Below are 17818 nucleotides of genomic sequence, written 5' to 3'. Positions count from 1 at the left end.
GCCATGTGCACTAATGCCGCCCCTGTCCCATCACAGATCCTTGCATTTGAACTGAGCACTCGTAACAGGTTGGGTCTTCCCTCTCCTCTTTAGCCCGGGGGATGCAGCATTCAGGATTCGCAAAAGGAAACTCAAATTTTGAAATCGTCAAGACCACAGGAACGTTTTCCACTTCACCTCAGTCCATCTTAAATGAGCTGGAACCCAGAGAAGGCGGCGGTGTTTCTGGGTCACGTTTATATGTTTTCTTCTCTGTGTGGTAGAGTTTTAACCAGCATTTTGTAGATGCAGCGATGAACTGTGTTCACAGACAATGTTTTTTTTTTGTTGTTTTTTTTTTAGAAGTGTTTCGCAGCTCAGACAATGTTTTCCAGATTTGTGTCCGTTTTTAATGCAGTGCTTTCTGAGGGCCCGAAGATCACGGCCATCCAATAATGGTTTTCTTCCTTGTCCCTTGTGTTCAGAGATTTCTACGGATTCTCTGACTCTTTTTTTATGACATTATGTATCATCGTTGATGACATCCCCAAATTCTTTGCAATTTTACATTGAGGAACATTATTCTTGGATTTTTGCTCTATTTTCCCTCGTAGTTTTTCAGAGTGGTGAATCTCTCCCCATCTTTGCTGCTAAGACTTTGCCTCTCTGCTCTTTTTATACCCAATAATGTTTCTGATCTGTGGCCAATTAACTTAATTAGATGTGAGATGTTCCACCAGGTTCTTTTTTTAGGGTTACACAACTTTTCCAGTCTTTTGTGGTCCCCGTCCCAACTTTTTTGAGACGTGTTGCTGGCAGCAAATAAATATGGGTTTGAGATTTGCAAATCCTTGTATTTTGTTTTTATATTTAACACAGCATCCCAACTTTTTAGGAAACGGGGTTGAAAAATAATGTACAGAATGTGTAGAAATAGCACTGTTAATGTTATATCAAAGATGCTTATGTATTGTGTTGCACATGTTTACTGAGGTTAGCACGTTAACCAGCTAGCCCAGGCCCGTTCCATCTCGTAAGACCACCCTGTTCCTCAATAGGCAATAGTGACTTCCTGTAGCATCCAATCTGCCCTCAGTCCAACATGAGAGAAAGAGGAAATAGCGCATTCAAAAAAGTTGGTATACTGAAACACAACAATGGCTGAAACTCTTGGCAAAACATAGGCAAAACAGGAGTTCCCATCGCTATTGTTCTCCACAGCTGAGTAAACTCGCATATAGTGCTCTTACACGAGAGTACATTTACTTGCTTAGTACTTGAATTTCGAAAGGGGGAATAAATTCACATTGTCTTGAAATTCACACAGCAGTTCTGCAGTTACCGGAAATAACCATATTTGACTGCGTCAACTGCCAATATAGGAGGAGGAGTAGGTTCAGGGTTTGATTCCAAACTGAGGATACACGGCCTGAACCCTACAGTGACTTACTATAGCTTCTTATTTTACCAAGTGGTATTACAAGACACAATTATATTTGATAACTTTTCACCTCTAAGGACCTGCAAACAGCCGCACCATTACCTTTTTGTAGCAGCCGTAAGTGCCATCCATTTGGAGTGGACGAGGCCGGCGTCTCTCGGGGTTGAAGGGGGAGCCAAAGCGGACGTAGTGTCTGGGTGTGGTGCAGATGAGCGATGAGTGGGAAAGGCCTGGAAGCATGTTAAGGGTGGTGGCCAGCACCGTTGGGTCAGTGGTTATCCGTAGTGGGCGCTCGACAGGCACATCTTGGTGGACCTTCTCCCCTCCAGGGATTTTGTCATTCAACCACTCTGTCACCAGGTACTGAGAATAAAAAGAAGAAATTCTAATTAACTCAACAACAACAAAAAATTGGGTGGGCTTGAGTTAACTGTAGAACAGCCAAAATCCTAAAAATTAATTTCAAAAAAAGTCGAACCTTCTTGGTCTTGGGGTAGCGCAAATTGCCTCTGTTTATGCAGTTTAGGCTCTGACCATCTCCATCTAGGACATGACCTCCCAGACTACTCTCCCCGTGGCCATGTTCAGTACCATATGGGCCCAGAGATCCCTCCTCATCCAGGGCAACACCCTGATCAGTTGACGTTGGTGCCGTTCCCATTGCTGCTGCTGCTGCTGCTGCTGCTGCTGCAGCCGCCTGCTGGGCGAGGGCTTGACGCTGCCGCCGGGCGCGCTGGGATGAGCTCGAACGGTAGCGAGATATCCGACTTTTGGGTCGAGGCTTGGCGGGTCTCGCGGGTTTAGGGGGAGCAACTGGAGCAGGCAAGTTGGGTAATGAGGTCTTTTCTTCAAGAAATGGCGCTTCCTGTGAGCGAATGTGTGAATACAATAAATAGGCGCAACAGCAAAGAATAACGGCTTATAGAAATGTACTTTCTGTCACTCACCGTGACATAGGTGGTGCGTCGTGTGCTGACCCCTACTCCAGTGTTGTGGGGCAAGGGGGTGCTCCCTGTCGGGAGTCCTGTCCCATCCTCGCTTTCAACTCCCTCCTCCTTTCCGTCTGCTCCTCCCACTCTCCTCCTCCTCCTCTCCAGGCTCGTGAAAGTCTGTACGAATGGGCAGCGGAAACAAGTCAGTGTTAACGAATTACCTTAAACATTTTATCTATTCAATTACTGACATGCAGCTGGGTTGCTATTATTACATATAACATAAATATCTGGGAAAATATTTTTTATATATATATATATATTTTTTTTTTTAATAACAGCTGTACTGAAAAATAGTTGAAATGACATACTCTTTTGCTGGAGATGATGACCCCATTTTCATCCACTTCTCCTTCCTCCCTCTCGTCCACTTTTACGTCATCCAGAAGTCTCTCCTAATTGCACGGACAAGTAGCACATGAGGAAAACATCTTAACCGGTAAGCAATAATTAGGGTAATATAGGGCTCTATCCCTAACCTTTTTCCTCAATGAGCACATGTGCTCCTAAATGAGAAAAAAAACAACAACTTAGGAGCGCAGTTAAAAATGTTCAAGTAGCAGGACTTTGTCAGCAAAAAAAAAAAATGATTATGAAGTTATTTGTACTGCACACGCATGCGTTTTGTGTTTCTTCTCTTTGTTTGCAATTATGATGTGAAAACCAGTGGAGGTCTATGTCAGTATTTTCAGACCCATGCCTTGTGATAGTAGATACTGAAATATTGCACTTCCAAAGCTTTTCAAAACAATGAAACTGAGATTTGTATCCCTCTCTGTGTGTGCGTTTGTGTGTGTCTGTGCAATAGCACATACCAACAAAGTCACACATTGATCCTCCCAGACGTTTCACATTACAAGACCAAGTGAAAAACCTTGTCTATGGCTGAACCTTGTTGTAACCTGTTGATTATACCACAACTCTAAAATTAGGTATATGTTCTTTTACATAATTCTTGAGCATTTTGTATTGGGGGGGAAAACCAAAAAAAAAAACAATACATCACTGATGTGTGAAGTGATTTTAGTAACACTACATGAATAAAACTGAGGTTATTGTATATTTTTAGTGTCTCTTTTTTCAGTGTAGCACTTTTTAGACTCTGGGTTCGTGCAAATAGTCAATTTTGCTTAGGAAGGTTCCTAAGTGAGCGATGTGACCCGGAAGTAAATAAGTGGCAGCCTGCATGAAACAACACGGAGAACACACAGGACAAAGTGCCCGAGATGCGCTTTTTGTAGTCCATCTTTGGTAAATTGTAGTTTCTCCACACAGACCTACGTCGTTAACATCCGCCGTCGCATGATTACATAGCCTAGTGCAAGTGTCTCCGGATTCTCTGGACACCACTGTTCTCCTTTCCCAAGTCCTTATGAATTCTCCTTCTCGTCTTTCCTTGACCTCATGACGTTTTCCACTGGGGTCAAGGAACAGAGCTCAGGAAAGGACTTGGAATATTTTTTTTGGATCGAGTCTCTGGTCTCGCAGCTGGCTGTGCGCAGAGACCTGTGTTATCTGTGTTATTCAGCTCCGAGGAGGAGTCGTTTTGATGAAAATTAGGTAGGAATGTATCAGGATTTGTGTTTAACGATGTTTGATTGCGTTATCGATACGGGGTCTGCCGATATTGTTCCAGCTTTACCAAAGTTGTTTTTCCTTGACCGCCTATCAGATGAGCGTGTTTGCTATACTGTTACCGTGCGACACTCACGCAATGCTGCACGACTGATTTCACGTCGATGAATAATCCTGAAAACGTGGTCACCTTTGCTGCTGCAGCGACTTCAACTCGGTGCCTGCTGTTGTAGTTGTTGTTGCGCTCTCACTGTCAGCGCCAAGTTTCAGTGTGTTTTTCGTTTATATGTTTGACTCAGTTGTTTGTGAATTGACCTGCATATGATGCGTCCGTGGTGCAAAATAATATATATATATATTTTTTTTTAAAGAGTCATCTTTATCACCGTGCTCCTAAAATTATTTTTTTCCAACTCGCCCAAAATCTATTTTTAGATACACATGCAAGTCAACAATATAGAGCCCCGATAGGCATCTTTTGTAAAATGATATTCCCTTTGTGGTCACATTAATATCTGATTGGAGTTTAATCTTCAGATATTGTCAAACTAATATCTTCATTTAATTTGGAGAATCTTTTCATTTTAGCAAGACTTAAAACATACCTCCGTGTCACTGGTCCCATGCAGGTCTTTTGTCTCTTGTTGCTGGTCCAGGGTCTGGTTGCCGTCACCTGCCGGACAGCCCTCCAGTTCTCTCCTCCGGGCTTTTCTTCGTCGGGTCTCGGCACCAACCAGAGGGGAGGGAGGCGGCAGGGAGGGGGGATTTAGCAAGGTCTCCCGGGGGCTCAGGTTGTGCTTCTGCACCGGGCAGTTCTGGTTGCCCTTATGGCAGGCACAGTCCACTTTGTAATTACTGGTTGTTTGTTGGGAGACAAAATAAAAGCTTACACTGGAGAATGTGTTTTTTTTTTTGTGTCTTATGGTGAAAAGGTGCGCGAGTAGAGGAGCAGTACTAACCAGCTATTGAACTCGTAGTCAAATCCGATGGTGACCTCGGCGTCCTTTGCGATTTGACTAACAGCATAGATACACAGATGGATCATGCCCTCTGCAATCATATGGCGGACCTGGGGGAGGGAACAAAAGGCATTAGTGATGTTGAGTTAGACAAATTTTAAAACAACTTGACGGACGCTGCAGAGTAAACATCACAGCATTGAGGTTTAAAAAAATAAAATAAAATAAAAAGCTCAATGGCTGACCTCAGCATTGGGTGTACACGACCTCCTGATGAAGCGAGCATCATTTCCGAAGGTCCTCGCATCAACACACAACTCTACATCATTAAATTTTGAGTAGAACAGCACGAAAGGGTAGGGTCTGGAAAGAAAATGATGACAACGATATCAAAAGCAGTACACAGGGGACAACGCTGGAATCTTGGTGAATGCAACCAGCTGTCTTTGGGGAAAAAATAAATACAAAATGCATTGATTTAGTAGCCAAGTAACCTCTTACTTTTTGAAGAAATGGCCATTGACTTCAAACTGTTGTTTAAGCATGACCTTTCCCCGATATTCAATGATGAGTGTGTCGGGCTCCAGGTTCTTGGCCGCTCGAAGGATCTTCCTGTGTTTCTGCACCCGCGTTACCCGACCCAGCTGGAACTTAAAATAGCAAATCATAAATCCATTTATTTATGATTTCATAAAAATATTACACATGATCTATAAAGGCATGATACATGATTATGACTTTTTTTCTTTGTGCTGGTGGCCAGCATACGTCTTCAAAACCAGTAAGTCAGACGTAATAGAATCTATCATATGATGCCATAAGGACATGAATTTGACTTTGTATTTCATGAGAAATTGAGACTCTTTGAATGGGAGTCTATTGGAGCAAAAGGGTTTTCAGAGGCAACCCCTAATTGGCAAGTCACATTAGCTCTGTGTTAACGACTAAAACAAATTAAATTTTCCAAGAAAAGAACACCATATCTACTGTGAACTGCGGGGGAGGATCGGTAATGTTCTAAGGCTGCCTTAAATTTCTGCCGGGTAAAATAAAATCTTAAAGACTATTTAGGCCAGGTTTTTCCCTGCTTTATGGGGTAAATCAATTTATCTATGATTTCATAAAAATATTACACATGATCTATAAAGGCATGATACAATGATTGACTTTTTTTTTTTGTTGTTGTTTTTTTTTGCTGGTGGCCAGCATGCGCCTTCAAAACCAGTAAGTCAGCCGTAATAGAATCTATCCTATGATGCCATAATGACATGAATTTGACTTTGTATTTCATGAAAAAAATTGAGACTCTTTGAATGGGAGTCTATTGGAGCAAAAGGGTTTTTTGTAACCCTATTAGCAACGGTATTACACTTTAAGGCACTTCTGGATTGGGGTCACTTTATAGACCCGGAGTCTATTTCGATTTTTATATACAGTCTTGTGCTTGCTATCAATGAAATGTTTTATATAATGTGTAACGATGGGCTCCAATTGCCCAATTGTATTGTATCCTACACAATGCTTTTCTCATCCGATTAAAAACGTTGTTTGCTCCAGAAGTGCAGTTGCGTGATGTTGGATTAGTGCTTGGGCTGACCTGCATCTGTGAGCCCAGCACTGTGTTGTTACAGGCCAGCTCTGTGCGGTTAATGGTGTCCATGGCATCGACTGAGGCATGGATCTGTGTGGCGGAAGGAGGCACTGTGGTGCTGCTCTCTGCCTTTGAGACGGTGGTGCTGGCAGCGCGGTGAAGCTGGAGCAGAGTTTGGACATCAGCGCTGTACTGGTTAGCCAGAGCCTCCTCATATTGGTCTGTCCATTGGCGGATCCTGCTCTCCCATCCCTCTGCTGTGTTCTCATCCAGTACGCTGGCCTCTGTGGTCGAGTTCTACGAAGAAAAAAAGAAAAAAAAAGTTGAATTTTATAAAAGGCAGTAAAGCATGAGACGTAACAGCACTTATTGAGGCAGAAACTTTACATACAGATGTGGACACATTTGTTGGTACCCCTATAGTTCATTGAAACAATGCTTAATTTCTCCTGAAACGTTAAGAAATTAAAACTCATGACTCTGGTAACACTAAAGAAAACGTGTGAAAAGAGATGAATATTGCTTAGTCTGCGTGTTTTCTTTCATTTGTATCACGTTTTAAAAAGAGAAAAGTGGTCACTTTGTCATTGAGTCATTGGTGTCATTGAGGACGAGAGAAAACAAAGAACGTTTAAGAAAATATTAGACCATCTTCAAGAAGTTGCAAATAGTTTAATAAGTTTAAGGTCAATGGGACTGTAGCAAACTCTCAGGACATGGCTGCAAGAAAGAAAAAAAACAGACGGGAATTTGCTCAAAGGTATACAGACAAGACACAAGACTTCTGATAAAATGATGTTTGGACAGACGAGATAAAACTAGAGCTGACGACTAAAACAAATTAGGTTTTCCAAGAAAAGAACACCATATCTATTGTGAACTACAGGGGAGGATCAGTAATGTTTTAAGGCTGCCTTAAATCTGTGCTGGGTAAAATAAAATATTATAAAATAAAAATGTTCCCTGCTTTGTGGAGGGCAGCAACAAGGAGGTGGTGGGCAGTTATTTGACCAAGAACGATGTATATTAACATTATCATTGTAATATTTATTTTAAACTGAGTGACCATAAAATGTCTAAATGTCTGCCATAAAAAAAATGATCTCCAAGCTTTGGTAAAACAAAGCTTATAGCGACGCACTGGTGGCTTAGGTGCATTGAAAAAATATTTGGGTGCTGCACCAAAGTGTTATATGGTAGGGAAAATCCTGAAATTCTTGGAGCAAACTCCACTGCCAAGTGTCAGAAAGTTCCATCTGAAACACCCAGAAATGGCTAAGAAATAAACATTGGACTATTTCTGATGTCGCCTTCTATAAGCCTGAATCTAAATCCTATCAAACATCTATGGAAAGCGTTGAAACTTGCAGTCAGGAGAAGGCACACTTCTAACTTGAGACAGTTGGAGTAGTTTGCTCCGAAAAAGTGGACCAAACAACCAATTGACAGAAGCTTGCAGTGATTGTCTCCAAAGGTTGTTCAACAGAAAATTAGATTAAAGGTTCCATGAGTTTTGGCCATGCAGTTTTAATTTGTGGTTTTTTTTTAAATACTTAAACTTAATGAGGAACAATAAATAATGGATGCCAATTACTTTTGTCAGTTTCAAGGCATTTCAGAGACAATTGTGAGTTGTGCTATTCATCAATGGAAGGGTACCTGCAAATTTTGCCTGTCTGTAAATGCCAGGTTAGCTCCAATCTTACCTTCATCCTCATGGACTTCCTAGAACCCTCTCTGAAAGCCTGAAAAAAGACAAAAGAAACCTATAAAGAGATGGACATGTGTGGACAATATTTCACAATCACAAACAAAACAAGAGGTGTGGTTGATGCGGTAAGCTTGTAACAAAAAAAAAGAAAGAAAAGCTCCATATTGGGTCTCAATTTTTTTTGCCTCAAACTCAAAACTAAAAATCCACCCTGTGTTTAAAGTTCACATACTTTAACTTTTTTGCCTTTCGGCGTTCCACGGGACTTCTCAGTGCTCTTCTTCCTTTTTTTGGATTTGCTCCTTTTGACCCGGTTGACAGTAAGTTTGATGCTGGTGGGCGTGTGCTGGGTGGCAGTGTAGGAGATAGTAGAGGGCGACACTTCTTCATCACCGCTCTCTGTAGCACTGCTCTCTCCGGCTACAGAGAAACGGGTACATTCATCAGATATCATCAAGAGAATATTGAATTTATACCAGGGTGGGGAAGAAAGTGCAGAGACTGCCTCGATTGCATGCGAACACAACGGGCAGAGAGAAGATTTAACCTTTGTGAGTTTGTACACCGAGTTTCATCGCTTGATCAAAATCGGCATCCGAGTTACACATGCTTTTGTGAGCAGTGGGACGGGTGTGTGTGTGTTTTTAGCGACTAAACTCGGATTACTATATCACAAAGGTTATAGCTTCTCCGTGCTCCGCGCACGTCAGGGCGCTGTGCACTGTTCGCACGCAACGGGAGCAGTCGCGGAACTCTCGGATCCGCCCTCCTGTTGCACCTTGCGAACATCAACTTTGTGTGAATTAACGTCTGTACCCGAGACATTTTCTGTTTTTCTGTGTTGGCCCTCTGCTCCTTTCCTTCTGTCCAGTCCCCTGCAACAAAAACACACAATTACGTTTTGTAAAATGCTTTTACAGCATGTTGCGGTGCATGGGTATTATATATTAGTCCTAAAAAAAGAAAAGAGTTAAAAACCAGGATCTATAAAATGGTAAATGGTCTGCACTTGTGCAGCGATTTATCACCATAGCGGTCTCAAAAGCGGTTTTTTTTTACACTGTTTTTCCATTCACCCATTCACACACTAATGAGGCTGAGCTGCCATGCAAGGTGCCCGCCATCAGGAGTACATTCGCACACATTCACACACCAACGGTACGCTATTGGGAGCAACTTGGGGTTCTTTTTTATTGCCCATAGGCATGTGGACAGGAGGATCCAGGGATTGAACCGCCAACCTTTCCGATTAGTGGGCAACCCGTTCTACCATCTGAGCCACAAAATCAAATTTTTTTTAATAGGACATAAAGAACAACTGGCCCTCTTATGAATGGCAGAACTTTGTTCAGTTGCTCTTCCCTGTACTTTCTCAAACATTTTTGAGATGGGAACGTCTGGAAGACGGGAGGAGTTTGCCATCTCTCACCTGCAGTTGTCACATTTGATGATCAGGCCGTCCTGTGTCAGGCTGCAGTGACACCAGCTAGCCACGGTCGCGTCCTCCTCTGAGGAGCTGTCGCTGTCAGCTGAGTTATCCTCAGTAGTTTCGTGATAGCGAGAGCTGCGTACCACACCGTTGAGATCCATGCGGGGAATGATGGTTTGGGAGAGCGGGGAGGCGGGTGGGGTGGGGGGAGGGGGCGCGCCATAGTTGTGATCCTGACAACACACAACGGAAGACTGTTGCATCTTCAAACAACGGGTGTTCAGGCAAAAAAAAAAAAAGGGAAACGGAAAATGGAGACGAATGAAAATGAGGGCAAAAAAAAAACAGGTATGTGAAACAGTACAGCTGTTAATAACGAAAGTAGTCTGTGGTTACAGAAGACTAATAGCAGGATAGACATTCATGTACTTAATCAAATTAGAAGCACGACCAATCCTTAGTTTTACTCTTACTGTGCTATTTTAATAGAACAAGGAACTTGAAAGGATTAGGAAAAAAGGAAAGATTGGACAGATTAAACCGAGTTATTATTTTAGCTTTCAAAACATTCACAATTGAAGACAACTTCACTTATTATTAGACAGTAATACATATTTCACAAGATAAGACATGCTATGATTAGAAAGGATGATTAGAAACGAGCTGTACGAACTCACAGCATAAGGCAGTCCCCGATACCCATGACTCTGTGCGCTCCCACAGCTATGGTTGTTGTAGTTTTTCTCATTCACCGCAGGGCTCGCTTCAACTGACTCAGGGCTGGGGAAAAAAAAAATGCATAGAAAATCAATTTCAAGAACTTTATACATAATACAGTTAATATTTTCCACTTTGCTCTCCCGTCTGCAGTCACTAGATGGCACCAAGACTCTGAACCCCGCTTGGTGGAAACAGCAATTTCGGAAATGGAAAGTGGGCACTCATTACATTACGCAACTCCTTTGCCCTTTAGTTAAGGTCTGGCCACATGGTGAACAACCTTGCCTTATCCTGCCCCGTTCTCCAATTGTAGAGCAAACATAAACATCAAAAGAATCAAAATGACAACATTTTGGATTTTAACCCCAGGATACATACGTCACAGCAGCGACCGTGTTTTCTCGCGTTAGAATCAACAATTCTGGTCGACGCTTTAAGGAAACTAAAGTGGGCTGTGAACAGGGCTCGACGGGAGTGAGGCTCGGTCACATAAAAAGGCTTACGTATACAAAAGTGGCAAATGTTCTTACTTTGAGTGTCTGCGGATATTTTCAAAGACACTACGCAAGAGTTGGGCCTGATTTGAAGAAATGACACAAGTCTTTCTTTTTAACACAAAGGGAGGGATGAACAGTAAAAACAATCAGTTGGGGGAAAAAAACCCCGGGGAAAAAACAACCTACAGGGATGATAATTAGGCCCTTGAGGGTGTGACGTCCCTCTGGTTATAACACATAAATGTGCAAATGATTACAAGATAACTGAACCATTTATCAAAAAAGCTTTTGTATTAAAGAGTTTTGCAGAGGAAACGGAAAAAGACCAGGTGGCTTTAAATTAAGTTAAAACGGCCGTGCAAATAAATTGCTACAGCGACTTTGAAGGCAAAATATCAGAAGTGATATTTTGGTTCATCATCCAGTCCAGTACACAGGTCAGTATATTCCTTAATTTTTAGATGATTTTGAGTGCATGTGCAACCAGCCCGACTGAAGGATCACAGGCTAAATTTCCTTAATTTCTGTCTGAAGTTTAGTCTTGGATGGAACTGCACTTCCCATATTTTTGAAAGCCTCCAGCAGACTGTGGAAAAGACTGAAAACTACTGACAAGATATTAAAAGAGGGCTGCAGTTGCAGAGAAATGTAAATGAAGTAGAGAATTGAGCAACACTACATACATATTTCGTGCTGATTATGGCCAGAGTTGTAACACTGTAATAGTAATGCAGTGGTAGATTGAAGCCAATTTTAACAATAATAAATTGCACACATTTTCTTAAGGGATAACTTCAGCTTGTTTTTCCACTAACTGGAACGTCCTCATATAACACAAAAAAATTTGTGACACCAACCTGTAAGAGGAAAACAAAGTTTCAACTACTTACTTCCATACTTTTGTCTATTCATATTTTTTTGGTCTGATTATTATATTTGTTTTTCCACCAACCAACTATGCAAAGATCTGGATATGTTGTAATAAAACAGCATTCACGAGGACAAGCGCCATGAGCGATTGGACAATCACATAGGTGGTTAACAAACTCCCAGCAAGAACACATTATGTGAAACATTTAATAATGAGTGAACTCCTGTCTACTGGATTTTTTTTTTTTTTTTTTTGCACGCGACATCAATATTTCATATATCGCCATACCAGTGCAGCGTTTCAATCATTTTTGTAACTTTACATTAGACAGCAAACTCTATTCAGAACTGAAGTCACATCGAGGTAACCGCCATTTTACGAAATGATGTGCTGACTGAACCAAGAGGGGACCCCTATTAACTGTGTACCCTTCTTACTAGCAATTATAACTTCATCACCTTCAATAACCCAAAACCCTGTTTAACTGGGAAATAAGACCCTGGCACGCAACAATTTGTGACACACAAAACAATTTCCAGCAAATTAATTGTAAATTTACAAAATTCAACAGCCAAACGACATCCTGGGTACACTAGTTTGCCAGCGAGGTTGCATAATATACTGTTAACCGCTGGGGGAGGCTCTATCGCTACGATAGATTCAAGAGCAGAAAAATGACATCGAGTAGGAATAGAGATGCATCACAAGAATTTTTACCCAAGAGAGGAACTTGTGTCTGTTGTGTGGAAGTTTAGTGGGTATTAAAAAAAAAAAAAAAAGAATCTGCCGTAGACCAAAGTACTATATTTTGTAAAGTTTTCTGTCACTTAAATCGACATCAGCACCTGAGTTACACACATTTTCTTCCCACTTCTGTGATCCGGCCAATTGCAGATTTATCCACGGACGTGGAGCAGACAGCGCACATGAAATTTTGTGTCAAACTCGGGAAATTGGCAACGGAGACCCTTAAAATGCTTCAAAAAGCCTATGGTAATGAAATAATGAGCCGGGCGAAGTGTTTTCAGAGACATTCACATCACTGTCGAAGACGGAAAAAGGCACATTAGGTCAGGATCACAACCAGTTGGGTTTTCTTTGGCATTCAATGGGGCTGTGCACTGTGAATTTGGCCTCCAGGGTCAACTATGATATTATGAGGCATCTAAGAAATAACCTTACTCTACGGCTGGGGCTTTCTGCAACTTCTCCGTTTCCCCAAAATTTGACAAACTTTTATCTACACTCTCTCTCTTCAAGTTTCAGGTGCATAGAGAAATCGTCGATGCGCTGGACTAGTGCTCTCAAAAATTCCAAAGAAGTCGGGATGCTGTGTAAAATGTAAATAAAAACCAAATGCAATGATTTGCAAATGTCATTAACCCATATTTAATTGAAATTAGACCAAAGACAACATATCAAGTGTTGAAACGGATAAATCCTATGGTTTGATGTCAAATATATGCTCTTTTTGAATTTGATGCCAGCAACAACTCAAAAAAGTTGGGACAGGGGCCACAAAAGACCGGAAAAGTTATGTAAAGATAAAAAAAAATAAAAATAAAAATACCTGGCTGAAAATCTCACGACTAATTAGGTTAATTGGCAACAGATCAGTAACATTATCGAGTATAAAAAGAGCATTTACGAGAGGCAGAGTCTATCAGCGATAGGTTCATCACTCTGAAAGTCTGTGGGAAAATACTGCAAAAGTTTAAAAATAATGCTCCTCAACGTAAAATTGCAAAGAATTTGGGGGTTTCGTCATATACGGTACATAACATCATTAAAAGATTCAGAGAATCTGGAGAAATCTCTGTACACAAGGGATAAGGAAGAAAACCAATATTGGATGGCCGTGATCTTCGGGCCCTCGGGCAGCGCTGCATTAAAAACGGACACACATCTGCAGTGGAAAACATTGTCTGGGCTAAGAAACACTTCTGAAAACCATTGTCTGTGAACACAGTTCATCGCTGCGTCTACAAATGCTGGTTAAAACTCCACCATGCAAAGAAGAAACCATATAACCATACAACACTCTACAAAATCACGACTGTTTGCCGTCCTGGCTCCTAAATGGTGGAATGAGCTCCCCACCGACATCAGGACAGCGGAAACTCTGTACATCTTCCGCCCCAAACTAAAAACACACCTCTTCAGGCTTTACCTTGAACAGTAGAACTTTAGTAGCGCTTAAAATGGCACTCACGGATAGCACTTTGTAGTTTGGCTTTCTTGAAGAAGTTGTATTTACTTGATTCATGTTGTTCTGGGTTTTGTACCCTCATGGTTGAAATGCACTTATTGTAAGTCGCTTAGGATAAAAGCGTCAGCTAAATGAAATGTAATGTAGTGTAATGTAATGTAAACATGACCCAGAAACACTGTCGCCTTCTCTGAGTTCCAGCTCATTTAATGGAATGAGGTCAAGAGAAAAAAAACTGTCCTGTGGTCTGACAAATCAAAATTTAAAGACTCTTTTTGGGAATCCTGAATGCTGCATGCTCCGGGCTAAAGAGGAGAGAGAAGACCCAACTTGTTATCAGTTCAAACGCAAGCATCTGTGATGGTACAGGGATGCATTAGTGCACATGGCATGGGTAGCATGCACATCTGGGAAGGAACCGTGAATGCTGAACGATATATACAGGTTTATATACAAGTTTGTATACAGCTTTATATACAGGTTTGTATACAGGTTTGTATACAGGTTTATATACAGGTTTTGGAGCAACATGTGCTGCCATCCAGACAACGCGTCTTTCAGGGGAGGCCTCGCTTATTTCAGCAAAACAACGCCAAACCACATTCTGCATGTACTTAAACTGCATGGTAAGTAAAAGAGTCCGGGTGCTAAACCGGCCTGCCTGCAGTCCAAATCTGTCTCCAATTAAAAAAAAATGTGGCACATTATTAAAATAAATAATATGACAAGAGGAGAGCCTGAACTTTTGAGCAGCTAAAATTATATCTCGCGCCATAACGAGGCAACTTTTCACTTCCAAAACTCCTCCGTTCCCAGACATTTACAGTGTTGTAAAAAGAAGAGGTGACGCAAAACAGCGGTAAACATGCCGCTGTCCCAAGTTTTTGGAGAGTTTGTTTTTTTTTTGTTTGTTGCTGGCATCAAATTCAAAATAAGTATATATTTGACACCAAACAAAAAAAAAAAAATTCCATTTCAACACTTGGTATCTTGTCTTTGGTCTATTCTCAATTAAATATGTGTTTATGAGATTTGCAAATCATTGGATTTAGTTATTGTTTACATTTTACACAGCGTCCCAAACTTTTTCGGAAACGGGGTTGTAAAAGTTATTGCTTCCTCCTGCTCCCTGCATGTAATTGCAATGCACATGTTCACGAGCAGCAGGAGCAGTCTTGGAACTTTTTGTTCCGCTCTCGTAGAGGACATTTGTGCCCAGTAATGAGCAGGGGAACCACCTGTCTAGCTAACATAAAAGTTTGCTCAGGATTTAGGAAAGAAAAAAAAAAAAAACATTTATTCAATTGGTAATAGTATCATCTTTACAACAATTGGTGACATTTGTTGAACCAAAAAATGTACATGAACAACTATCCGTACACAGCAAAATCTGCAATAAAATGAAATGCAATTTGACAAGCAATGATTTCATATTTATCCACCACCAAGTTAGCTGGTGGTTAGACAGCAGTCATTCATTCCCCTCGTTCTTTATTCTCAAGTATCCTTTTTCCGAAATGAACTTGCATCACTTCACACATCAATGGTCTCTTGTTGATTATAGGACAAGACCAAAGTTAGGAATCTATGCTTTTGCATAATTTTGTAGTATCTCTTTGTTCTGTTACACTGGGCACCCGTCTCACAGCCTTCTACAGAAACCAATGTGCCGTTCAGCTCCACGGACGGCTTGTTTTGATGAAAATGATGTTGTTGCTTGTCTACAGTCCTAGGGTAGGAATAGAAGTATTTTGTCAGTTCATGGCATTGATTCTGGAACCTTGAATCAACCAATATCTTTCGACCTTCACCCTAGATATGTTTAATTGCGTATTCCTGTCAAGTTTGCTAAAACATTGCTGTGCGATGGTCACATGAAGCTGCAGAACAACTTTCCCTTCGACGAATGATAATCCTAAACTGTAAACTGTACGTCTCCTTTTCTTAAAAAAATAAATTATATATATATATATATATATATATATATATATACACACACACACACACACACATATATATATATATATTATTTTTTTTTTAAATAATAACTTTAGTTCCTAAAGAGATTAGACAGAGACGTGTCCTTTTCTTAAAAAATAAATAAATATATATATATATATTATTATTTTTTTTAAAGATATATATATATATATATATATATATATCTCCTTTTTAAGAAAAGGAGACATCTCTGTCTAATCTCTTTAGGAACTAAAGTTATTATTTTGCATACAAAGGTCATTACAGTTTAGGATTATCATTCGTCGAAGGGAAAGTTGTTCTGCAGCTTCATGTGACCATCGCACAGCAATGTTTTAGCAAACTTGACAGGAATACGCAATTAAACATATCTAGGGTGAAGGTCGAAAGATATTGGTTGATTCAAGGTTCCAGAATCAATGTCATATATATATGTATATGTATATGTATATATATATATATATATATGTATATATATATATATATCTGCAGCATATAGGAGAAACACTTCACATATAGGGTACAAGCAAGAGAGTTAGAAATGGTCCAACCCTAAACGGGTGCGACTGATTGGCAAAACGCCAACACTGAACACCAGGTTCAGTTTCACCACGCCGAGACCGACTACTTACTCTGATCCAGCAGCCATATCTGAGTAAGACGTTTCAGGTGTGGTGACTCCAAGCGCGATTACTATGCTCATGACGTCTACCACAGCGACGCGGGGGAGGCGGGGAAGGAGGGGGGGAGGGGAGGGGAGGGACAGGACGGGTTGGGGGGGGAGGAGGAGACGGGATGAGAGGAATCACAGGGTTCCAACGACAGCAACAGTCCACTCCAGAGGTGGGGCGCCGCCGAGCCGTAGCCCACGGCTCACGGTCATGGGGGACCTGAGAGGAGAGGGCAGAAGACAAAGAGACCCATCGGTTACACACGGACACGTAGCCAGGACATAGACCAATCCAATCCGTTACATTATTCAGCGTGTCATGAAACACGACGGTAAAGAAACCCTGCGCTTTGCCGATTTGCATCTTTAGTCGTGCCACGAATTCACTCTGGATTCATCTAAAAAAAAAAAAAAAAAAATATATATATATATATATATATATATATATTTTAAAACATTACTTAACCACTGTATTGTTGGTTATGCAAAAAGCTTGGCGTGGGCTCGACAGTGCCAGAAGTTATTTCACTCGTATTTCCCCCTAAAAACAGATATGTGCGAACCGGATAAATAATTTAAGAGCACCGTTTGCGAGTCGGGCTTTCACCATCATTGAATTTCAATTTATGATTAATTGTCACGCATATACTTCAGATTTAATTATTACATTTTTCATTTCATTGTCATCTTTTGTTCATTTTATGCCACTATTACAGTGTAGTGTATAGTGCTTCCTTTTGTAAGTGAACATTTGAACATGAATAAATATTGCATTTCTGGTTGCCTTTTAGCCTTTGTAAAAAAATAAAATAATAATAACAATAATTGCACAGGGAAGATACGACATAATCATACAATGCCTATTACTAAAATATGCAAAGAAATTAGCAACAATGACATGCACCAATAACTAAATGCAAGAAGGTGGCGTTAATGTCTTTACTAATGTGCCATCAAACCATTGCAGATAAAGGAGGTGCAACAAGAGGATGTCATTAAATGAGTGTCAGTCAACACTGGAAAACGATGTGGAACTACTGGTGGAAATAGGAAATAGTTTCATCCAGCCGTTTTAATACACAAGACATTACATCAAGCCTACAACCACTTTGTGATGGATGCAGTTCCACTGACTAACAGAATAAGCCCCCCAAAAAAATACCCCCCCCCCCCCACCCCTCCACCTAAACAGAT

The 17818-nt window shown here is 40.9% G+C and overlaps 1 protein-coding gene across 6 annotated transcripts in view; it reads right to left on the bottom strand.

Moving 5' to 3' along the window:
• setd5 (SET domain containing 5) overlaps positions 1-17818 on the bottom strand; it is a 56250-nt gene that overhangs the window by 14536 nt on the left and 23896 nt on the right. For 3 of the 6 annotated variants that reach the window (XM_069172939.1, XM_069173341.1, XM_069173020.1), the window contains exons 2-16: positions 16587-16844; positions 10355-10457; positions 9678-9940; positions 9065-9123; positions 8481-8668; positions 8244-8282; positions 6544-6834; positions 5448-5596; positions 5192-5309; positions 4947-5056; positions 4593-4842; positions 2724-2807; positions 2368-2529; positions 1899-2285; positions 1523-1783 (exon numbers count right to left, since the gene is read on the bottom strand). In XM_069172939.1, coding sequence (XP_069029040.1) covers positions 1523-1783; positions 1899-2285; positions 2368-2529; positions 2724-2807; positions 4593-4842; positions 4947-5056; positions 5192-5309; positions 5448-5596; positions 6544-6834; positions 8244-8282; positions 8481-8668; positions 9065-9123; positions 9678-9940; positions 10355-10457; positions 16587-16657 — 2535 coding nt within the window. In that variant the 5' untranslated portion in view covers positions 16658-16844. The remainder of the gene's footprint in view (positions 1-1522; positions 1784-1898; positions 2286-2367; positions 2530-2723; positions 2808-4592; positions 4843-4946; positions 5057-5191; positions 5310-5447; positions 5597-6543; positions 6835-8243; positions 8283-8480; positions 8669-9064; positions 9124-9677; positions 9941-10354; positions 10458-16586; positions 16845-17818) is intronic. The other 3 variants (XM_069173090.1, XM_069173174.1, XM_069173254.1) reach the window with 3 other exon arrangements.

This window comes from Embiotoca jacksoni, unplaced genomic scaffold, assembly GCF_022577435.1.
Source record: "Embiotoca jacksoni isolate LCO1_2020_lvr unplaced genomic scaffold, fEmbJac1.0.p SCAF_1, whole genome shotgun sequence".
NCBI lineage: Eukaryota > Metazoa > Chordata > Actinopteri > Embiotocidae > Embiotoca > Embiotoca jacksoni.
Note: the sequence above shows the minus strand (reverse complement) of the source record. Positions and strands in the feature narration are given on the sequence as shown.